Genomic DNA, 25,385 nt, shown 5'->3' with positions numbered 1-25,385 from the left:
TTACTTAATTTTTCTATCTCAATTTTCTCACCTGTAAAATGGAGTTAATAATACCTTTGTAATGAGCTGTGAATAATGAATTAATACATATAAAGTTCTTGAAATAATGCCTGGCATATAGTCAGCAGACAGTACATGTTGTTTACTGACATACATATGTACTCATCATCAACATCATTTTCTTTAAGCACCTGAGGTTCAGGATGCATACCAGAAATGTCCTGTGTTCTATATGGTCACCTCACATTATTACCTCTTTGGACAGTAGTTAGAGTTTGCTTTGTGCAACAACTTAGAAACCCGTGCCATGACTTTTTATTAGAATGACAAATTTATGTACTGCTGTTTTAGAGACGATGCATGTTTTAAAAATAGGATTATTTTAATCCCCTTCATAACTTTTTTTCTCTCTTTTCAAGTAATTGAAGGTCCATCTGGTGGAAAAGAATTTAAAGATTAAAACATTACGTGTTCTAGCAAATTACTAAGAAACTAATGAAAAAAACATAAATTTGTATTTTATAGAAAAATATTTCAGTATCTAACAGCAAACAAGAATATAGAAAATGGAAAACAGCATATTGTCTTACAAATCTAGATTTATTCAAGGGATGTTAACATTTTCTATTTAAGTTCAAAATATGTGATTATTTTTAAAAATGTAAAAATGTAATTATTTAGCCTTTAAAATATCTAAATGCTACCATTATTTTCTTTCCCTATATATTTTTTTTAAGATTTCGAGATACTAGGAAAACATATATGACTAAAATTTTTAACTTTTTGTTTCCATTCATAGTGGATCAAAATATTTAAACATGCAGTTGCTGGTTGTATCATTTCACTCTTGTGGTTCTTTGGCCTCACTCTTTGTGGACCACTAAGGTAAATAAAAATGTGTATTTTGAGTGTTTACTTATATGTTTAATTTTGAATATTTTATTCCATTATATTTTATGTTAACTAGTTACGTTAAGTTATATACAAATGCTTCTCTCACTCCTATAGCACTGGGTACATCTCAGTATTTATTTATATGGGGGGGCTGACAGAATCTGTTTAATTTGTGGACTGTCTTTTAGTAAACACTGTAAATGTATTTTTCATGATTTGTTGTGATACTTTACTAGTTAAGAGTCCAAACGGTTTATAATTTTTAGCATAGGTGGTTTTTTATCATCCATTGGTGATCCCTTTTAGCAACTGATTTTCAAAACTAAAAGGTCTGAAATGGTAAATAAAATGAACCAGTAGGAAAGCTAAATCTTTGGAGCACCTGGGTGGTGCATCTACCTTAGGCTCAGATCATGATCCCAGGGTTCTGGGATCAAGCCCTGAGTCAGGCTCTCTGCTTACTGGGTAGCCTGCTTCTTCATTTCCCTCTGCCTGCCACTCCTCCTGCTTGTGCTCACGCTCTCTTTCTCTCTCTCTCAAATAAATAAATAAAATCTTAAAAAAAAAAAATCTTCAGACACGTTGGTGGCTCAGTTGGCTAAGCATCTGCCTTCAGCTCAGGTCATGATCTCAGGGTCCTGGGATCAAGTCCCACATCTGGCTCCTGGCTCAGCGGGAAGTCTGCTTCTCCCTCTACCCTTCCCCCCTGCTCGTGATCTCACTCTCTCTCTCTCTTTCTCTCTCTCTCTCTCACACACTCAAATAAATAAAATCTTCTTGAAAAAAATTTCTTTTCCATGAAATTGTATTTTGTTTTCTGTTATTAAATCACTGTCCCTGTGTGTTAGGCAAGAAAGGCAGAAAATTGTTAAATTCTTACTTGACTCCTTATTTAGTCTTATATTTCCTGTCTTACAACCCATCACTACCACCAGCTCCTCTGTCAACACTGCCCCCTCATTCTTTAATTAAAACCATCAGGGGCCCCTAGGTGGCTCAGTCGGTTAAGCCTCCGACTCTTGATTTTGGCTCAGGCCATGATCTCAGGCTCCTGAGATCAAGCCCTGCATTGGGCTCCATATTCAGCATGGAGTCTGCTTGTCCCTCTCCCACTGCTCCTTCCCCTGCTTGTGCACTCTGTCTTTCTTACACAAATTAATTAAATTTAATTTAAGAAACAAAAACAGCCATCATGCAGGGGTGGCTCAGTCTGTTAAGCATCCAACTCTTTATTTTGGCTCAGGTCACAATGTCAGGGTCATGAGATCGAGCCTCATCAGGCTCTCTGCTGGGTGTAGAGTCCGCTTGGGATTGTCTCTGTGTCCTTCTCCCTCTACCCCCCCATCCCCATTTGCACAAGTGTGCGCATGTGCGCTCTCTCTCTCTCTCTCTCTCTAAAAAAAGAGAAAAGGAATTACATGTTTTTTGTTCTTTGTTTTTAGGGAGGGAGAGGGAGGGGCAGAGGGAGAGACAGAATTTTAAGCAGGCTCCCTACCCAGTGTGGACCCCCATGCTGGGCTCCATCTGACAACCCAGGGTCCAAGACTTGAGCCCAAATCAAGAGTCAGACACCTAACCAACTGAGCCACCCAGGCACCCCATGTAATTTCTTGATTAAAAAGACTCCTTCAGTGTTCCATAGCCTGCTGATATATTTATTTGTTTTTAGGGAGGGAGAGGGAGGGGCAGAGGGAGAGACAGAATTTTAAGCAGGCTCCCTACCCAGTGTGGACCCCCATGCTGGGCTCCATCTGACAACCCAGGGTCCAAAACCTGAGCCCAAATCAAGAGTCAGACACCTAACCAACTGAGCCACCCAGGCACCCCATGTAATTTCTTGATCAAAAAGACTCCTTCAGTGTTCCATAGCCTGCTGATATATTTATTTTCTTAAATTGTATCTTGCAATTATTAATAGAATTAAAGTTAGGACTGCTGTGTTCTGTGTTACAGATTTTTGAGTAAAGAGGAAAAATGAAAAATTTTTAAAAGAGCAGCTGAAAATCTTAATATTTAGATCCCATAAGCCCTGTTTTGGCTAGTAATAATGTTTTTCAGGTTTTTTGTGGGTTTTTTTTTTTTAGATTTTATTTATTTGTCACAGAGATATATATTTATTTATTTGTCACAGAGAGATATAGAGAAACCACAAGCAGGGAAGGCAGCAGGCAGAGGGAGAAGGAGGCTCCCCACTGAGCAGGGAGCCTGATGCAGGACTTGATCCAGGACCCTGGGATCATGACCCAAGCCAAAGGCAGACATTTAACCTACTGAGCCACCCAGGTGTCCCAGTTTTATTATTATTATTATTATTATTATTATTATTATTATTATTATTTCATACATATAAAAGAGTAAATATGAATAAGAATGTTTAAATAATAATGGCCACAGTATGGCCACCTGTATCCCCGTCTCCCCCTACCCTTGGGTGCAATCAGCATCTTAAGTTTTGTTTTTCATTTTCCTCGTTTTCTTTATAGTTTTTTCACATATGTATCTGTGTCTTTTTTTATGTTTAATTATTTTTAAATGTTTAACTTTGCAAGTTTTTTACTTTGTATGAATAGAATTACATTGCATGCGTATTCTATAGCTTCCTTTTTCCATTTAATGTTACGTTTGAGACTTGCCCTTATTGGTGCATATAATATATATATTGGTGCATATTATATATATATGCATATATATAGTTCATTCATTTTGATGGCAGTTTTTCAAAATACAATTCATAAAACATTCATCCTTTTTTAGTCCATTGGGGCTTCTGTAACGGAAATACTGTATCTACTGGGTGGCGCTTTTTTTTCTTCTTCTTTAAAAGATTTATTTATTTATTTTTAGAGAGAGCGTGCATGAGCTGGGGGAGGGACAGAACGGGGGAGAGAGAGAGAAGCAGATTCCCCACTGAGTGTAGAACCCAACATGGGGCTCAATCCCATGACCCTGAGATCATGACCTGAGCCAAAATCAAGAATTGGAAGTTTAACCAGCTGAGCCACCCAGGTGCCCCATAGACTGGGTGGCTTTTAAACAACACAAATTTACTTCTCAGTTCTGGAGACTGGGAAGTCTTAATATCAGGGTGAGGCAGAGTGACTGTGTTTTGAGGTACTGCTTCCTGGTTCATAGCTATCTTTTCTCAATAACCTCACATGGCAGAATGGGCAAAGAGAATACTCTTGTGGTCTTTTTTTATGAGAACTCTAATCTCATTCATGAGGGAGGGTTCCACCCTCATGACCTGTCCACTGCAAATGCCCCACTTCGAAGCACCATCACACTAGGGATTGGGTTTAACATGTGAATTTAGGGGGGACTCTGACATGCGGTCTATACCACATTTAAAGTGTGCAGTTCAGGGGTGCGTGGGCGGCTCAGTCAGTTAAGGCTTTGCCTTCGGCTCAGGTCATATCCCAGGGTCTTGGGATCAAGCCCCACATAGGGCTCCTTGCTCAGTGGGAAGCCTGCTTCTCCCGCTCCCTCTGCCTGCTGCTCCTCCTGCTTGTGCTTTCTCTCTCTGCCAAATAAATAAATAAAATCTTTAAAATAAATAAAAAAAGCTACTCTCTTAAAAAATAAAAAACATAAAGTGTACAATTCAGCATTTCTTAATATATTCATAGACTTTCATTCATTTTTACTGCTGTACAATAGTCTATTGAATGAATGTATTCTATTTTATTTATTCTTTTACCAATGACATTTAGGTTGGGGCTACTGCAAACAGAACTGATAGGAGCAGCCTCTAAGTGTTTCCTGGTACACATACACAAGAAATTGATGTGATATAAGCCTACAAGTTTTACCATTTCAGCTTCTTTTTTTCCTCCTCTTTTTTTTTTTTTTTAATTAAGTAGGCTCCACACCCAGCATGGGGCTTGAACTCACCACCGAGATCAGGAGTGGGGTGCTCTACTGACTGAGCCAGCCAGGTGCCCCTAGTTTCAGGCCTTCTGGGATAGATAAGGCCAAAAGATAGATTATTCCGAAAGCAGTTGTCCCTATTTATTTTTCTCAGTGTTTTATGAAATCAAGGGGAAATATTTATTTTCTCTTACTGTAGTTGAACTCATGCTTCTTGGTGAAGATCAGATGTATTTTATGAATGATAATGTTGTATTTTTATAGGACTTTGCTGCTATTTGAACACAGTGATATTGTTGTCATCTCACTACTCAGTGTTTTGTTCACTAGTTCTGGAGGAGGACCAGCAAAGGTACAATTTTCTGTTATTAATTCCTTGAAAATTGAAAGTTATACACGTAAAATATTATCTAAACCAATTAAATAAACTCCCTTACCATTTAAAAGAATGCAGGGGCTTTCTCTGCTAATTTTAACTTTTTCTTACAGACTTTTTTTTTTTACTTTTTATTCTGAAATCATCATATATTCATAAGAGGATGCAAAAATAGCACCAAGAGTGCCCTTCACTCAATTTCAGTGGTAATTTCTTACCCAACTCAAGTACACTATCAAAACCAAGAAATTGACATTGGTATAATCCATAGACCGTATCAAGACACAGAACAGATTAGGGGCGCCTGGGTGGCACAGTCGTTAAGCGTCTGCCTTCGGCTCAGGGTGTGATCCCGGCATTATGGGATCGAGCCCCACATCAGGCTCCTCCACTGGGAGCCTGCTTCTTCCTCTCCCACTCCCCCTACTTGTGTTCCCTCTCTTGCTGGCTGTCTCTATCTCTGTCAAATAAATAAAATAAAATCTTAAAAAAAAAAAATTAAAAAAGACACAGAACAGATTAATCACCACAAAGATCTCCATCATACTGTACCCAAGCCTCTTCCCCACCTCATTCTTTACCCTTATTCATCATTTTTGGAAAATACCTAAGAACTTGTTATAAAGTCTGATGAATATTTATCCAACATTTTGCCAACTAGGCCTTATTTATCTTAAGTAACTTAAGTATTATCCTTTTTTGGTAAATGAGTCAAGAATCTACAATTCCAAATTTTTATACCTACAGTATTTCTTTTTTATCAGATTGTTTGCTGTGCATGGTTCATTGTCCCAATTATAGAGGAAAGGAAAAATAAAAAGACAAATAAGATGTAGTAGTCCCTGTTCTAAAAGAAGCTGTTGCAGGCTAATGGAGGCAGATGAATAAAATTAAGTGAACAAAGTAACATGCCAGGTAGAGCGGAGAGACTACCCAACCCATAGATTTCAAACGTGATAATTAATATTAAAGCACATGCCACTGTTTCTTTCATCTCACTAATAGAGTACTCCAAAATAAATGTGAATAAAAATTAATACATAATATAAAACAATCTTAATATAGTATAATGGTATGTAAATATATGTAAATGTTGTAAATGTATGTAAATATGTAATGTGTAATAGAAAATACAAATATATGTATAAAGTAATATATGATATAATGTGTAAAATAATATAAATATAAATGTAATATGTAAAATAATATAAAGCTATAAAATAATATAGTTATACATATATATAAAGTAATATATATAAATATGATATACTGTAATATGTAAAATAATATAAATAGAGCTATATAGAGCTATATGGAAAATATAAATACATATAAAGTAATATATATGATATACTGTAATATGTAAAATAATATAAATAGAGCTATAAAACATCAATATATATAATATAAAATATAGATGGATAATTAACTACAAGCAAAGAATTTTCTGAGCATAAAAGCAGTGGGAGAAAATCACAATGAGAAAACTCAGTACATTTTTAAAAAATTTTTTATTATGTTAGTCACCCTGCAGTACATCCTTAGTTTTTGATGTAGAGTTCCATGATTCATTGTTTGCATATAACACCCAGTGCCCCGTGCAATATGTCCCTCCTTAATACCCATCACCATCCTATCCCAATCCCCCACCCCCATCCCCTCTGAAGCCCTCAGTTTGTTTCCCAGAGTCCATAGTCTCTCATGGTTCATTCCCCCTTCTGCTTACCCCCCCTTCATTCTTCCCTTCCTTCTCCTACCAATCTCCCTGCTATTTCTTATGTTCCATAAATGAGTGAAACCATATCATAATTGTCTTTCTCTGCTTGACTTATTTCACTTAGCATAATCTCCTCCAGTCCCGTCCATGTTGCTGCAAATGTTGGGTAATCGTTCTTTCTGATGGCTGAGTAATATTCCATTGTATATATGGACCACATCTTCTTTATCCATTCGTCTGTTGAAGGGCATCTAGGCTCCTTCAACGATTTAGCTATTGTGGACAATGCTGCTATGAACATTGGGGTGCATATGGCCCTTCTCTTCACTACGTCCATATCTTTGGGGTAAATATCCAGTAGTGCAATTGCTGGGTCATAAGGTAAGCTCTATTTTTTTAACTTTTCAAGGGACCTCCACACTGTTTTCCAAAGTGGCTGTACCAACTTGTATTCCCACCAACAGTGTAAGAGGGTTCCCCTTTCTCCACATTCTCTCCAACATTTTTTGTTTCTTGCCTTGTCAATTTTTGCCATTCTAACTGGTGTAAGGTGGTATCTCAAGGTGGTTTTGATTTGTCCCTGATGGCTAATGATTTTGAACATTTTTTCATGTGTCTGTTAGCCATTTGTATGTCTTCATTGGAAAAGTGTCTGTTCATCTCTTCTGCCCATTTTTTGATTTGATTATTTGTTTCTCATGTATTGAGTTTGAGAAGTTCTTTGTAGATCTTGGATACCAGTCTTTTATCTGTAATGTCATTTGCAAATATCTTCTCCCATTCTCTGGGCTGCCTCTTTGTTTTGATGACTGTTTCCTTTGCTATGCAGAAGGCATGATGAAGTCCCACAAGTTCGTTTTTTCCTTTGTTTCTCTTGCCTAAAACTCAGTACATTTGACCTTATAATGATTATAAGTTTCAGTGTAACAGAAATCATTGTGCAGACAACAAACAACAACAGAAAATTACCACAAGTAAAAGTTTTACATTTCTTTCAAAATATAAATTGGTAAAATCAGTTAAGAAAAATGCATAAGATTCTCAATAAAAAAGAGCCGAGGGCAGGGAAAGACAACTCACAAAAGAAATACAAATGATTTTAAAACATTAAAAGCAACAACAACAACAACAACAAAAATTTGGGAGCCCCTTGGTGGTGGCACAGTTGTTTACGTATCTAATCTTGGTTTCAGCTCAGGTCATGATCTCAGGGTTGTGAGATTGAGGCCCATGTCATCCCCTTGTTCAATGTGGAGTCTGCTTGAGCCTCTTTCCCTCTCCCTCTGCCCCTACCCCCTTTCTCTCGAATAAATGAATCTTTTAAAAATATAATAAGAAATAAAAATTTTGCCACGCTAATATTCAGAAATTAGAATATAAGTTGTACATATCATATTATTAGTGTCTGTAATGAATCTGGGCATCTGTCTAGGACACAGCATGGTTTTTTTCCTTAGTTATGACTGAGGCACTACAAAATTCTCAGTTGCTCTCTTTAACAAAAGATTAAATTATATCCTCCATATCTGGGTATTGTTGATACTGTCATATTCTAATTTAATGAAATTTAAAATTGTGTGGCTGACTTTTGTCAAGATATCCATCTACCACACTAATAGAGAATTTATCATGTGTACTGGTAAGCACGTTAATGAATAGAATAGGATTCTCACTTTAATTTTAACTTTTATTTAATGAGAGTATGTGGCAGTATACCTGTAAATTTATAAATACAGAATGTATAATAATGCTATTTAAAATAGCATTTTTTTACACCCAAAATTCTGAAATATTTGCATAAACCAGACAGTACATTCTTCCTGGTTTTTCTTTTGTCAAAATCCTTTCCTGGATGAAAACATAAACTTATAAAAAACTTATCAGCTTTTAAATGTGCTACATTTTTACTGGATATGAGAAATGACTTTGCTAATTTTCCTAATGTGCCCTCTTACTCTTTTTCCCTAGAGTGGTAACTAGAATATTGATAATATTGTAAATTAACTGTCTTCTCTATCACTTACATGTTGTAGAATAAAATAAGTTCCTGCTAATTATTCTGTAGTTGCTTGGGCTTTTCAACCAGAAGCAAAGTAACATTTAGGAAAATTAATTCTGCAAGCACTAATAGTGCATAGTAACATGCCTAGCCCTGTTAGCAAGGAGACAGTTCAAGTTGTCATTACTGTGTGCCTTAAATGCCTTCAAAATATCCTGCAGAATTTGTTGGAGCTCTTTACTTTTTTATGTTACTGTTAATACTGCAAATTTAGGGGTGCCTGGGTGGCTCAGTCGGTTAAGCATCTGCCTTCAGCTCCGGTCATGATCCCGGGGTCCTGGGATCAAGCTCCACATCGGGCCCCCTGCTCAGTGGAGAACCTGCCTCTCTCTCTCTTCCTCTGCCTCTCCCCTCAGTTGTGTGCTCGCTCTCTCTCTCTCTGTGAAATAGATAAATAAAAGCTTTTTTAAAAAATACTGCATATTTATATTTTATAGTAGAAAGACTTTAAGGTATTTTTTTCTGTAAATATTTATTTGAAAAAAATTCTTCTTTAGCATTTGTATAGTTATAGTCTTAAAAATCAGCTCTTAAAACAGCCATTCTTGGTAATATTTTCTTCATTTTCAGACAAGAGGGGCTGCTTTTTTCATTATTGCTGTGATCTGCCTATTGCTTTTCGACAATGATGATCTCATGGCTAAAATGGCTGAACACCGTATCCTTTTGCAGTAGATTGGAGTGATTTAGTCTTGGAGAAAAATAGAAGACTGGCAGAAAGGGTAAAGAAGGAGGATTGAATTAAACTGATCAGTCATGAATGAAACTTCCATGAATTAATGTAGGTATTCAAATAATGAGTAAATTTATTCTAAAGTAAGTATTTTATAGCATCTCCATCAATATCTTCTACAGGGACAGTGAAAGAATATTTTAGAATGCCCTGGTGCTTAAAAAAAAAAGAAAAATTTAATTTGCCAGTCAACAAAATCACTGTGTTGGCTCCCTTGTAACAAATTTAATGATTTAAATGCTCGATTTAGAGGTCAGTTGGAATTATTAAATATAAACTTTATTTAATGAAAAATCTTTAGCATCTTCTTGCCTGAAAGAAAAAGCTAAAGTTCCTTCACCTGATAATCACTCTCTTGCTCTAAACTGTTATTTCTAATTGAGCTTCCACTATTCTATAACCCCAGCTTTCCAGTCAAATATGTATACTCATTTTCCTCTGCAAACAGACATACCTTGTTCTTTCCTGTCCATACACCTTTGTCCACTACATTTAGCTGACCTTAGAACACTAGTTTTGATTCTTCTGGTTACAGATACTGTCCTAAAGCCTGTCAATTAACTAATAACAGTTTACTTTGTTACAATGAAAGAGAGTGGTGTGACTTTGCAGAACTCCAGGATGCTTGTGATACGCCACCTCTGCCCCTTTCTGCTCGCTGCTTGCTTTACTGAGGCTTACGTGGTCAGTGATTTAGAAAGAGATTTAGGACTAATTTGACATGTTCTGAAAGAGCAACCTTAATTCCATGACAGTAGTGGTCCAAGAAGATCCTTGCTCTTATCCCTTTGTCCTACTTACAGTATGCATGCATATACTTTTGGAGGTTGACTACTAAAATTTAACAACTATATCTCAAGCACTATTGTAATTGTTTGGAGACAACAAAAGAAATACAGGCCATTCCAGTTTGTAAATCATGTCCCAAAATTAGATTTTTAATTGTTTTGTTTTTAAGGGCAATAAACTGTTGCAAGTAGTCCAGTTTGGGGCCCCCAAATTAGTCTATAGTCAGCCTAAAATAATGTAGCTAAAATTTTAGGACTTCAGGATTTAAAGAGTTAATATTTGGGATTTTTTTTTTTCCTTTACTGCAACGCACTTAGCTGAAGGACATCATGACAGTGCTCTAACTCACATGCTTTACACAGCCATTGCCTTCTTAGGTGTGGCAGATCACAAGGTATGTTCTTTTCTTTGTTCCTAACATGATCCAGAGACTGTGAAAAGTTATAGCAACTATAAAAGTGCACTTAAAATAAGTTACCAGTAATTTACAGTATTGCCTGACATTTATGCAGTTCAGTAATTTGGGATGTGGAAGAAATATAATAGCTCCATTTCTTCAAATATTATGTATTTAAGGATTGGGTTTTGGACCGTGTGTTTCTAATGAAACTTATCTAATTTTACTCATAGGGTGGAGTATTGTTGCTAGTACTGGCTTTGTGTTGTAAAGTTGGTTTTCATACAGCTTCCAGAAAACTCTCTATAGATGTTGGTGGAGCCAAACGTCTTCAAGCTTTATCCCATCTTGTTTCTGTGCTTCTCTTGTGCCCATGGGTCATTGTTCTTTCTGTGACAACTGAGGTAAGAGTAGGAATTTATTGGTAATAAGTAAAATGAATTGCTCTTACTTAAAAATTTTAGTTCAGTACATTGTATTTTATTTCACTTTGAGCTTGCAAGTATCTTAAATTACCATTGCTTTTTTTATAATTTTTGAAAAATTTTTGGAGTAAATTTTGTTCATAGAAAATGCAAATCAGGTACTATTACATTTGTATATTCATCCCATTCCTGTGGCCCAAAGGAATCAATTAAAGAATATTTGCTTATTTTAGAGCGAGAGAATGAGCGAGCTTGGGGGAAAAACAGAGGGAAAGGGACAAGCATACTCTGCGCTGAGCCTTTACAGGGCTTGATCCCACAACCCTGAGATCATGACCTGGGTGGAAATCGCGAGTTGGACGCCTAACCAACTGAGCCACCCAGACCCTCCTAAAGATTAACCCATTTAATAGTTACTGTGTGTTACAGACAAGGATTGTGGGTCACCTAGTATTTATATAATTATTAAACCATAGTGTTCTTGTTTTTAATACTTTGGGGTTACTGAGAAATGTACTAATATTTTACAGCTCTTATATCTTGGCATTTTATGAATCGTATTGAGTTAGAATATTTGTTTAAATATGAAGAGATTAAATAAAACATAAGATGTGAACTTTATTCCAGTGCAGTGCTAACAATTTCTTTTTTTTCTTCTTTTTTTTTAATTTCTAGAGTAAAGTCGAGTCTTGGTTTTCTCTCATAATGCCTTTCACAACAGTTATCTTTTTTGTCATGATCCTGGATTTTTATGTCGATTCTGTTTGTTCAATCAAAATGGAAGTTTCCAAATGTGCCCGCTATGGATCCTTTCCCATTTTTATGAGTGCTCTACTTTTTGGAAATTTTTGGACACATCCAATAACAGACCAGCTTCGAGCTATGAACAAAGCAGCACACCAGGAAAGCACTGAACATGTCCTGTCTGGAGGAGTGGTAGTGAGCGCTATATTCTTCATTTTGTGTGAGCATTTTTCCCCTTGGGAAATTTCATCTCATGGATTCTGATGTTGAAATCATTTACTTAATTTGGGAATTTGTTCAGTGCTTGCATTTCGTGCTGACAGATTCTGTGTTGGTTTTGGTAGCTTAATATTTTAAAACTTTTGTCATGTTGTTGTTTTCTCTTTTTTTTTTTTTTAAAAGCTGCCAACATCTTATCATCTCCTTCCAAGAGAGGACAGAAAGGCACCCTAATTGGATATTCTCCTGAAGGAACACCTCTTTATAACTTCATGGGTGATGCTTTCCAACATAGTTCCCAATCGATCCCCAGGTTTATTAAGGAATCACTAAAGCAAATTCTTGAGGAGAATGACTCTAGGCAGATCTTTTACTTCTTGTGCTTGAATCTGGTAAGATTTTTATATATTTGTGACATATCTTAAAAACGTAATCTTTTAATTTTGACAGTTCTGGTATAATTTTAGTAATTCCCAGATTTCTGATAATTAGAGAGGGGCTAAAATTATATTTTCTCTCAGTCATAGGAAGATTACAGGATCATATTCAGACTTAAGCAAACAATTTTTTTAAAGATTATTTATTTATTTATTTGACAGAGAGGCAGCGAGAGAGGGAACACAAGCAGGGGGAGTGGGAGAGGGAGAAGCAGGCTTCCCGCTGAGCAGGGAGCCCGATGTGAGGCTCGATCCCAGAACGCCGGGATCACGACCCGAGCTGGAGGCAGAGGCTTAACAACTGAGCCACCCAGGCGCCCCATTAAGCAAACAATTTTTGAGGCATTTTAGATGCATTAGTTTAGTGTGCTATTTTAAATCAGGAAATACAGTAGCCTGAAAGGTTTTTATCTACTTCTTATAGGATCTCACCATAGACCAGATTGCTAACATTTTATACCCTAGTTTACTGAGTTCTACAGACCTAAATGAATCTTTTTTTTTAAGATTTTATTTATTTATTTGACAGAGAGAGAGACAGCCAGAGAGAGAGGGAACACAAGCAGGGGGAGTGGGAGAGGAAGAAGCAGGCTCCCAGCGGAGGAGCCTGATGTGGGGCTCGATCCCATAACGCCGGGATCACGCCCTGAGCCGAAGGCAGACGCTTAACAACTGAGCCACCCAGGCACCCCAGATGAATCTCCTTTTAAATAATTTATAAGATGAACATATCTGATTTAATGTAGTATCTTACAGTTGTGTTTTTTTTTTTTAAAGATTTATTCATTTGTCAGAGAGCGCAAGCTGGGGGAGTAGCAGGCAGGGGAGAAGCAGGCTCCCGGCTGAGCAAGGAGCCCAATATGGGACTTGATCCCAGGACTCTGGGATCATGACCTGAGCCAAAGGCAGATGCTTAACCCAACTGAGCCACCCAGGTGTCCCTATCTTACAGTTTATATGAAATGAAATAAAGTGGCAGTTATATCTTCAAGTAAAGTTTGCATAATAAAAGGTTAAGGGGGCGCCTGCTGGCTCCGTGGGTTAAGTGCCTGCCTTCGGCTCAGGTCATGATCTCAGGGTGCTGGGATCGAAGCCCTGCTTCAGGCTCCCTGCTTGGTGGGGAGCCTGCTTCTCCCTCTCCCTCTGCCTGTCGCTCCCCTCCTCGTATTCAATTGCTCCCCCTCTCTCTCTGTCAAATAAATAAAAAAATCTTTAAAAAAAAAGGTTTTTTTTAACTTAAAGGTTTAAATTCTCATGATTAAGTTCTAATAAATCTCTTGAAATGGTATTTCCTAACATATTTCTCCCCTATTTTTCTTTAAATTTATTGTAGCTTTTTACCTTTGTGGAATTATTCTATGGCGTGTTGACCAATAGTCTGGGTCTGATCTCAGATGGATTTCACATGCTCTTTGACTGCTCTGCTTTGGTCATGGGGCTTTTTGCAGCCCTGATGAGTAGATGGAAAGCAACTCGCATTTTCTCTTATGGGTAGGTACACTGACCATCAGGGTGATATAACACAACGAAAAAATCTTAAGGGCAAATTCCATCTTAGGGAATAAAATTTTATTACTTTTTTTTTTAAGATTTTATTTATTTATTTGACAGAGAGAGAGAGACAGCCAGCAAGAGAGGGAACAGGGGGGAGTGGGAGATGAAGAAGCAGGCCCCCAGTGGAGCAGGGAGCCTGGTGCAGGCTCAATCCCAGGACGCTGGGATCATGACCTGAGCCGAAGGCAGACACTTAATGACTGAGCCACCAGGCGCCCCAAAATTTTGTTACTTTTAATACAAATAATTTTTCAGAGCTTTAGTTTTCTTTAAATTGAAGTAGATACGAGGAAATAAATCAAGCATATGGTAAATAGTAAATGGCAGTAAGCTCAAGATTATATTCCCTGACTAATTCCTCTTGTAAGGAGAGAGCAAAAATCAGATTTTGGGGGGCGCCTGGGAGGCTCAGTCGTTAAGTGTCTGCCTTCGGCCCAGGGTGTGATCCCAGCATTCTGGGATCGAGCCCTGCATGAGGCTCCTCTGCTGGGAGCCTGCTTCTTCCTCTCCCACTCCCCCTGCTTGTGTTCCCTCTCTCGCTGGCTGTGTCTCTCTCTCTCTGTCAAATAAATAAAATCTTTAAAAAAAAAAAAAATCAGATTTTGAGCTCTTTGCCTAACAGTTTATTGGAAACAATGGAATGTGCATGGTCATTTGCATCTTTGCTGTTAGAAATAGTATTCAAAATTTGAAGAGGCTATGCATGAAATATCCTTTCATCAACTGAATAATTCAGTTCAAAAATATTAGAATCCTTGATTTGTACAAAGAATTGTGATAAGACCTACCTTGAACAGATTGATAAATTCAGCTCTTTTCAACTGTTAATATTTTGAAAGATAGGTGAGCCAAAAATACAAATAATTTTGGTACAAAGCAGAATCTGTGTGCTGTGACAGAGGTACAGAGCCCATCGAGAGAGCCCATTAAAGGGAGAGAAGGATCTTGTTAAGAAAGTCTTTGTGTAAGGGGAAACATTGAAGAAGGACTTTGATAAACATCTATAATTACAACAAACTTAAGTGCAGAAGGACTCTTCCAGCATTAGTATGGTGTTTAAAATCTTGGTAATTTTCTGATTGTATTATTTATGTACATAGTTGAAAATCTGAACTTACATCCTCTTTTGTAACGTAACATTTATACTTTGAAAATATTTGTCATTTTCCTTTTTTAAAAATATATTCTACACTTTTAGGTATGGCCGAATAGAAATTCTCTCTGGATTTATTAATGGACTTTTTCTAATGGTAATAGCTTTTTTTGTGTTTATGGAGTCAGTGGCTAGATTAATTGATCCTCCGGAATTAGACACACACATGTTAACAGTAAGTTTTATTTTCCTGTTTGAATTTCTATTCATACCCCCTACCCTACAGCCTTTTCCATGCTAAAGTTTAACTATTGTAGTTATTGATCTAGGAAGGTTCTATTTTATTTTTTAATTTAAATTAACATAATTTCTTATCTTGTGTTTATTACACTGCTGACTCTTAGAAATTAATCCTTTTCTCTAATATTTTAGTCAGAATATTAGATGACAGTCTAAGACATACAATTTCTTTCTGACTTATTAAATGTTTTTGTGTGAAGATGTGGTTTTTAAATACCTGAGGAAATTTGCAAAATGTTAGAGATAGAATCAGAAAAATATTATCATTTTAAAGGCTTTACTTTGTTGATTGTACTACTGCTGTAGTAGTTTATAATGTTCTCCCTGTACCTCCAGACCTTTGCATGTGCTGTTTCTTGTAGTTGGCATGCCCTTTCCTCACATCTGCTTTTCAGCCTTTGTCAGGACTTTGCTTATATGTCTCTTCCAGTGAGATACTTTCCCTTAATCTCCCTCTCTTCCCTCCTTGAAGTTTGATAGCTTTCCCTTTCTCAGTATTGCTGTTATATCTTGCTTTCTTTTTTCTTTTTTTTTAAGCAACATTGAGTTATAACTCCTTTGTCTTTCTTCCACAATTAAAGATGTGAGTGAAGTATCTTCAGGACCTGAATTGTCAGTCATTAACTCTTAAACTCTAGCACCTGGCTTGTAGTAGGAAATCAGCAATTAATTGTCAAATGATTGTAAGCAGTTATGAATCTGGTTGCTGGAAGCATATATTAGTAAAATGCTTTGGATTACAGTTTGGAAATATATTTTGAATTTTAAATACTTATATCTTTTGACCTTTAATATTTACTACAGAAATATTTGCAAAAAATATTTGCACAGGTGTGTAAAGGTGCATGATTCCTTGTGCCATTGCTCACAATGGTAAAAAAAAAAAAAAATGTCCACCAAGGAAAAGACTAGTTAAAGAAAGAAAGAAAGCTGTCATTCTTAGGATACTATACAGCCAATAAAAAGAATGAGGCATATCTATATACACTGGCATGAACAATACTTATAAACTGTACTAAGTTAAAAAAAATTCCAAAGCAGCATTATAATATGCTATTATTGGTTGAAAAAGGTGTTTATGTATGTGTTTTAGTGTGTGCGTAGAAAGTACACCATTCTCTTAGTGACTAATTTTGGGGGGTTAGATAACAGGGGGCTTGCACTTTCTACATTATTTTTTCTGATGAAGTCTATACAAATAAAGTATTTATCATTAGAGGAGAACTATTTGAGATAATGGGGTCTCTGTATGCAATATTTGATTTAATTCAAAATTCAGTAACCATTTTCAAGTTCATAAAGTTAACTAAAATTTTAAAATCTGACAGATAAATGGTCTGAGCCTCAGTAAGAAGTGTATAATTTCCATACATGTTTACTAAAGTAAATCTCTTGTCTTACAATCTTTGGAAATTAATTAGAATTATCTGTCCCCATTATTGTTATATATTCTTTTTATAAATCAAGTGGATTTCTCTAAAGGAGAAATTGTAATGAATGTAAATTAAATAACACCCTGAACTATCCAAAATCATTTTATAAGAGAGGATAATCAAGGGTAAGTAACTTTGTTTATCCTTTGGGTTGTTATATGGCATTATTAAATCAGGATCATTCAGTTTGTTTAAAAAAAAAAAAGGTGAAAGATTACTATTACATGTCTGTTTTTCCATTATACTTTTTGTTACTTTGGGAAATTTTACTGTATTTTAAGAAACATAGTAAGATTGTATGTATTTGGAATCCACTAGTTATAAATTATAATCATTGCCTTACGAAATGAAATTTATCTGGTAATATAAACGAGATTTCGGCTACAGTGCATACTTGCTCTAGTAAGCAGTACTTTCAAGCTCTATTCAAATAAAACAAAGTTCTAGAATAACTTATTCATAAACCATGAACCAAGTACATGTTCTTCACTTGATTAAAGCAAGTCCAAATTCCTCTACTTGTCAAAACTTTGCTGTTTGAAAGTTGAAATGTTTCTTCTAAAATATTCTAAAATCTGCTTTTTAAAAATTTTGGTTTTCCTTATTGAACTTATTTTACCAAAAATACTTTGAAAACTGTAAACAGAAAAACATATTTAGATATATAGTAACTTTAAATAACAAATATATTTTTTAAATTACAAATTTAAAGGTTTTCTTTTCTCCTTTACTAGCCAGTCTCAGTTGGAGGGCTGATAGTAAACCTTATTGGTATCTGTGCCTTTAGCCATGCCCATAACCATAACCATGGAGCTTCTCAGGGAAGCTGTCATTCATCTGATCACAGTCATTCCCACCATATGCATGGACACAGTGACCATGGGCATGGTCACAGCCACGGATCTGCAGGCAGAGGCATGAATGCTAACATGAGGGGTGAGTCCTTGACAAATACTGTCCTACTTTCCAACTGTTATCAATTGACGTTGACACTGTCTTATTTGTATTAAATGTTAGGCTTCTGGTACAGTTTTATTTTTGAAAAACAGTCTGTGGCTAAAAAAATGAAGTCATCTGCTGTAGAAAATGCTTACATTCGTTCATAAATGTCAATTTTTAAACAGATTATTAGAGTCCTTTTCATAGTGACATTTACATAAATATTATTTGGAAGGGAAATACTGTGTCATTATGAACTTTTACTACAGAAGAACCAGGAAATTTTTATTGTACTGTAAAATATATAGGGGAAGTATTTATCACTTACTGTATTGAATTATTTATTGTGATTGTTTAATTTGGGTAATGTCAAAACATGGCTCTTGTGTGATTTCTAGGAAAACCAAACCATCATAAAACTCACTACTCTGTGCTATAGTTGCCTGTATCTTTCCCTTTTGACCATTGTGCCATGAATTCTTTGAGAGCGGTGACCATGTTTTTTTTGTTTTGTTTTTTTAAGTACTATCCCCTAGCAGAATCAGGAGCATAGTAGGTGCCCAGTAATACTTATGAAATGGATAAAGGAACTAAATTAGATGTGCTTTAATTTTTAATGTTTTCATATTTTACTTCTAGGTGTATTTCTACATGTTTTGGCAGATACACTTGGCAGTATTGGTGTGATCGTATCCACAGTTCTTATAGAGCAGTTTGGATGGTTCATTGCTGATCCCCTCTGTTCTCTCTTTATTGCTATATTAATATTTCTCAGTGTTGTTCCACTGATTAAAGATGCCTGTCAAGTCCTACTTTTGAGACTGCCACCGGAATATGAAAAAGAACTACATGTTGCTTTAGAAAAGGTATTGTGTGTAATTTCTTCACTATATTTTTTCCTTTTAAAATAGCATTTAAAAATGATTAATTAATTAATTAAATAGCATTTGAAATTGAGTAAGTTGACCCGACTACAAATGTGCAAAATATGAATTAAAAAATACAGTTTCATTTAAAGGACATAAAAAGGGGCACCTAGGTGGCTCAGTTGGTTAAGCAACTGACTTTTGATTTCAGCTCAAGTCATGGTCTTAGGGTCATGAGATAGAGCCCTGCGTCAGGCTCTGCATGGAGCCTGCTTAACATTCTCAGTCCTTCTCCCTCTGCGCCCCTCCAACTTGTTTGTGCATGCACACTCTCACTCTCTCTTTCAAAAATAAATAAATAACATATAAAAGAGGGAGTGAACAAATGGAGAAATTTTTCGTGGATGGGAAACTGTATTGTGAAGTTGTTGTATTTCTTTCATTTAAATCTCAGTACAGTTGCCTCTCCTGGGCAGTACACGATAAAACTCTTGTAGTAACTTTTGAACATAAATGGGGGAAAAATTTTGAATACAAGAACAAAAATAGAACTCAAGAGAAAAAAAAAAAAGACAGACAAGGGGAAAATATTTGCAGCACATATAAACAGGCAGAGACTTACTATCCATAATTTTTTAAATCAAGAAAAAGTCTTGTAGGAAAATGGACTAAGAATATAAACCGACAGGGGCGCCTGGGTGGCTCAGTCGTTAAGCAACTGCCTTTGGCTCAGGGCGTGATCCCAGCGTTCTGGGATCGAGCCCCATGTCAGGCTCATCCTCTGGGAGCCTGCTTCTTCCTCTCCCACTCCCCCTGCTTGTGTTCCCCCTCTCACTGGCTGTCTCTCTGTCAAATAAATAAATAAAATCTTAAAAATATATATATATATAAACTGGCAATTCATAAAAAAAACAAATACAAAATAAATGTTTTTCAGCTTGTGGTCTGCCGTATCTTTTTTTTTTTTTTTTTTTTTTTTTAAGATTTTATATTTAAGCGGTACCTGGGTGGCTCAGTTGGTTAAATGTCTGCCTTCAGTTCAGGTATGTCCTGGGGTCGAGTCCCACATCGGCTCCTTGCTCAGCAGGGAGTCTGCTTCTCCCTCTCCTCCCTGCTTGTGCTCTCTCTCACTTGCTCTCTCAAATAAATAAATAATTTTTTCTTCTTCTTCTTTTTTTTTTTTTTTTTAAGATTTTCTATTTAAGGGGCACCTGGGTGGCTCAGTTGGTTAAGCCTTCGACTCTTGATTTTGGCTCAGGTCATGATCTCAGGGTCCTGGGATTGAGCACCACATCAGTCTCTGCATTCAGCAGGGAATCTGCTTGAGGTTCTCTCTTCCTGTCCCTCAGCCCTTGCCCCCACTAATGCATGTGCTCTCTTGCTCTCTAAAATAAATTTTTAAAAATAATTTTATTTTTAAGTAGTCTGTACACCGAGCGTGGGGCTCAAACCCACAACCCTGAGATCAAGAGTCACAGGTTCTACTGACTGAGCCAGGCAGGCACCCCTCATTTTTTTTTAGGTAATCTCTACACTCAACATGGGCCTCAAACTCACAACCCCAAGATCAAGAGTCATGTGGGTTTTGTTTTTTGTTTTTTTTTTAAGATATTTTTAAAATTTATTTGAAGAGAGTACAAGCAGGGGGAGCAGCAGGCAGAGGGAGAAGCAGGCTCCCGCTGAGCAAGGAGCCCCACACGGGTCTCAATCCCAGGACCCCGGGATCATGACCTGAGCCAAAGGCAGATGCTACCGACTGAGTCACCCAGGTGCCCCAAGAGTCACATGTTCAGGCGCCCTTGCCATATCGTATTAAATTAGGATCTACTGATGAAAAGTTGTTATCTTGAATATTTAAGGAATAATATCTTAACCCACTGTTTTCATAAATAAAATTAGTAGTTTTCTCACCTTCTTGTTAGTGAATACTACATCCAACTAAAAGGAAAAAAGTTTTATTTCAAAAATAATTTATGCCCATTATGGAAAACTTCAAAATATATATATTTTTTTATTTAAGTAATCTCTGCCACTAGTGTGGAGCTTGAACTCACATGTTCTACCAGCTGAGCCAACCAGGCGCCCCTGGAAAGAAACACTTTTAAAATGTGCTTTTCTATATTAAGATATTTTGAAAATACGGATACCTGAGTGGCTCAGTTAGTTAAACGTCTGCCTTCTGCTCAGGTCATGATCCCAGGGCCCTGGGATCCAGCCCTGTCTCAGGGCTCCCTGCTCAGAGGAGAGTCTGATTCTATCTCTCAAATAAATAATAAATAAAATCTTTTTTTAAAGATATTTTGAAAATAAAAATGATGAAAACTATGTTGTACTACTTTGTAAATTTCCCCCATTTAGTTATGTCATGTTGATAGATACTCCCATACTGATTGTAGTGTTACGTTGTATGCAATGTCTGTTACTTATTTAATCAGTTCATTGTTAAACATAGAAGATATCTTTTGAATGTGTTTATATAACCATTAAATATGTGAATGTGTAAGGAAACCAAGTAGTCCATTGAAAGTATCTAATGTTTAGAAAAGGCAAAGTACCTTTTAAAGAGGTGAAAATGGGTATGCAGCTATTGAGTGTGAAGACATCTGTAACCCCCATTCATTTCCTATCCAAAGCTGTCTTCCCTGACATCACTCCCAGTTCAAAATATTTTAGGCACCTTTACTTCAAACAAGTTGTCCCTTTCTTTTCTCACTTCTTTTCCTTCCGTATTATCTTTTTTAAAATCAGCTTAATAGTGGTTTCTGGACCAAAAAGATTGCTTTGTGTTAAGTGAATTAGCCTTTTAAGTCCATTTATATCACCTGTCCTTTTATTTGACAGATACAGAAAATTGAAGGATTAATATCATACCGAGACCCTCATTTTTGGCGTCATTCAGCTAGTGTTGTGGCAGGAACGATTCATATACAGGTGACATCCGATGTGCTGGAACAAAGAATAGTACAGCAGGTGATAATCTTTTGTTTTTAAAGTAATTTCATTTGAGTTAATTCATGCATAAACTGGGACGCATTATAAATTATACTTTGAGTAATCATGTAACTGTTCAAAAACATCAATCTTTTAGCTGTCCAAGGATAATATAACTTATTTTTTATATCTAGATTTGTTTTCTACCCCAAAAATGGTTAAAATAAAATTAAGTTTCAGTATTTAGATGACAAGCTTAAGTGAATGTAAAAAAATTTACTTATGATCCACCTTGGCTCCCAATTGATTGTCCAGAAATAAATTATTATAATTAATAATAATCACAGTCAAGTTGGCGAGGTTAGGATCAAAGTAGTTCCTATATTCCTATTCTAAACCTACCATGTTGGAAACAAAAGCTGTTTCTCTTTTCAACTTTGAATGTCAGGTCAGTAATTTACTGGCCATCTAAAGGATATAGTTAACGTTTGACCAAGTGAATAATAAACATTACTTTGAGGATTATCTTTGGCTATCTGTGGCTATGAAAAAAAATGTAATACCAGTTATTTAAGATATGCACTATATTAATATAAATGCTTTAAAATGTATGGGTTTTGATAACAGGTTACAGGAATACTTAAAGATGCTGGAGTAAACAATTTAACAATTCAAGTGGAAAAAGAGGCATACTTTCAACATATGTCCGGCCTAAGTACTGGATTTCATGATGTTCTAGCTATGACAAAACAAATGGAGTCCATGAAATACTACAAAGATGGTACTTACATCATGTGAGATAACTCGAGAAATACCTCTGGGGTATGAACAATGAAGACTAAATTACTCGGTATTTATAATATTGCCAGAAGGAAGAAAATTGCACATAATTGTACAGAAACATATTGCTGTATTTGAAAAAAATTCTAGAGTTCCCTACTATTGGATCAAGGAGTCTTTCTTAAAGGAAATTTAAATACAGAATGAAGCATTAATTGTACAAGTAAAATAGTTACTTGAATTATGTGTATAACAGGAATCTTAAAATTTGAGTGAACATGATGTATCACGTCATCTTCAAAAATGAACATATAATGATGGATTCTAGTGAAGACCAAAATTACTTCTGTGTGTTTACTTTCTGTGAGAAAGCATCTCCATTGTAAATAATGTACTTACATGTTTATTACAAAGACCCAAATGAAAAATTTTTAGTCAATTTTTTGCATAGCCCTAGGATAAAATAGGAATAAAAGTTCTATATTTATGGATTTTCTGTATATAAAACTGGTTTCTAATTATAACTTAAATCCAGTAAGTAAAAGCTGTATTGCCACTTTAAATGTAAACTAAATTATTTGGGAGAAACCAACCACTGAAATGAGACAAGCAGTGAGAATAGGGAAGTATAACATTATTGATGTATTACAAAAACCAACCACTCTGTAAAATAAATTTTTTTACTTTTGGTAATATTTGCAAATGAATAATTACTTTATTAGGGTAAAGAACTTATACTAAGTTGTGTGCATTATTCGATCACTTGTCTTCTTCCTCTGAAGTAGAATATTCCATTTCTTGTTATGCATCTGCCATTCCAAGTTGCTTGTCAAGCTGGTATCCAAGCAATGAAAGGGTTCTCATCTTTTTGTTTAGCTCCATATTTTGTGGAACAACCAGTTGAGAGAATCATAAATAATGTCAATTCACATTTGAATTTTCTGCCTTTTTAAACGTAATTTTTTAAAAAATTTCTGGAACATGTAGATCTATAAGAAGTATCAAAGAATAGGTAGTTATTTTAAAGTTTAGTAAGTAAATCTTGTCCGTAAGTACTTAGACACCATGAAATCAAAATACCTACCCTGTAACTATTTTCTATAGCAATATCAAATTTATATTTTTTCATTTCCAATTTAAACTGAATCTATAGTCTGAAAAAAACTGTATGATAGGTAGATCTATAATAATATATGCAGTTTTATGAACACCAAAGAATGTTGTTCAAAAGAAACTTTTGAATACCTATTTATAAGCATTTGAATATTTTCATTCTTAGAATAGGAATTTTGATAAGTAGGATGAATTAATTTTAGTATGGGTACTATTTTTTTAACTATACCATAACAGCAAACATGTATTGTAAATCATATTTTTATCTTAACAATTTTAATATGTGAGAGGTTTTAGAAATTTGTTATAAGTTATTTTGATATTCTTTGTCTTATCTTTACACATTTTCTGGTCCAGAATCTTCAATACATAATTAAAATTTTTGAGTGGTGGGAAAATAATTGCATATTGATGTTTTAATGCAATTTTGGTATGTTAAAAAAATGTTTAAGTAAATAGGTATAATAAATATTGCACCATTACTAAAATTGCCATTTCCTAGGAAACATATAACAGCAGAAAAATTAAATTACTGTGATGAGAGATAAGGTGAGACATAGGGCGGGGGCTTGAAGGGGATCCAGATGGGAAGTAGGGAAACCAGTATTAAGAGCACCAGGGTACGGGTACTAACTCATACAAACATTTTTTTAGGCAAATCATCTTCTCTGGATATCTTTTTTTTTTCTCTTGTACATGAAACCAGAATAAAATTTGCTCAAGTTCATAGGGTTATGAGGAGCAAAAGAAATAATGCATGTGAAATGAATTGAAAAAAATTTTTCGTAATGAGTTGAAAGTTGAAAAGGGCTCAATAAAGTTGAGGAATTGTTATTATTCTAAACCTGCCTGCAAAGGTAGCTTTCATTAATTTGTCTGGGTTTTTTCCTATTACAATCAGCATCCCAAGAGATAAACTGTATTTTAATTGTATAAATAAGTTCAAAATAATACCCAAAACAGGCCTGTATAACAGTTCATTTGCTCCAAGAAGGGTGGTAGTGGTTGTTTACCACAACTATTAATTTCTATCCTCTTCCTTTTCTCTGCAGCCGTTGTTTTTCCTGTATTACCAATTTGGGAGTTTGTGATTTCCACTTAGAATTAACTTTAGGGGCACCTGGGTGATTCAGTCATTTAAGCGGCTGCCTTTGGCTCAGGTCATGATCTCAGGGTCCTAGAATTGAGCCCTGCTTTGGGCTCTCCGCTCAGCAGCAAGTCTGCTTCTCCCTCTCCCTCTGTGATCTCTCTCACTTTCACTCTCTCTCAAATAAATAAAATCTTAAAAAAAGAATTAACTTTGCATCTGTTATAATGTAGATTTATTATTCCTTTACATAATAATTGATCAGACTTTAAACTTTCTAATTTTAATAGAATAATGAAGTTAGTTATAATTAGATATCTCTACCTAAGGGTTCTGGTTTTACTTTAAATTTAGATTATGATTCTCCCCTAAAATATATAGTATATTAATGCAGAGATATTTGTTTTTGCTAGTTAATGGTCACATGGTTCAGAATTTAAGAATAAATGGCAAAGGGGCGCCTGGGTGGCTCAGTCGTTAGGCATCTGCCTTCGGTTCAGGGCGTGATCCCTGCGCTCTGGGATGGAGCCCCACATCAGGCTCCTCCGCTGGGAAGCCTGCTTCTTCCTCTCCCACTCCCCCTGCTTGTGTTCCCTCTCTCGCTGGCTGTCTCTATCTCTGTCAAATAAATA

At 35.7% G+C, this 25,385-nt stretch overlaps 1 protein-coding gene across 1 annotated transcript in view; it reads left to right on the top strand.

Moving 5' to 3' along the window:
- Window positions 1–24,510, top strand: part of SLC30A5 (solute carrier family 30 member 5) — a 35,426-nt gene extending 10,916 nt beyond the window's left edge. The window contains exons 4-16 of the mRNA XM_045809817.2: window positions 800–885; window positions 5,026–5,113; window positions 9,484–9,571; window positions 10,753–10,829; window positions 11,066–11,236; window positions 11,933–12,221; window positions 12,404–12,612; window positions 13,991–14,148; window positions 15,410–15,539; window positions 17,772–17,973; window positions 18,616–18,842; window positions 21,684–21,812; window positions 22,401–24,510. Coding sequence (XP_045665773.1) covers window positions 800–885; window positions 5,026–5,113; window positions 9,484–9,571; window positions 10,753–10,829; window positions 11,066–11,236; window positions 11,933–12,221; window positions 12,404–12,612; window positions 13,991–14,148; window positions 15,410–15,539; window positions 17,772–17,973; window positions 18,616–18,842; window positions 21,684–21,812; window positions 22,401–22,571 — 2,025 coding nt within the window. The 3' untranslated portion in view covers window positions 22,572–24,510. The remainder of the gene's footprint in view (window positions 1–799; window positions 886–5,025; window positions 5,114–9,483; window positions 9,572–10,752; window positions 10,830–11,065; window positions 11,237–11,932; window positions 12,222–12,403; window positions 12,613–13,990; window positions 14,149–15,409; window positions 15,540–17,771; window positions 17,974–18,615; window positions 18,843–21,683; window positions 21,813–22,400) is intronic.
- The last annotated feature ends 875 nt before the right edge of the window (window positions 24,511–25,385 follow it).

Source organism: Ursus americanus, chromosome 5, assembly GCF_024610735.1.
Source record: "Ursus americanus isolate L20-20 chromosome 5, mUrsAme1.1.p, whole genome shotgun sequence".
Lineage (NCBI taxonomy): Eukaryota > Metazoa > Chordata > Mammalia > Carnivora > Ursidae > Ursus > Ursus americanus.
The sequence above is the reverse complement of the archived record's forward strand: the minus strand, read 5'-3'. Positions and strand labels throughout refer to the sequence as shown.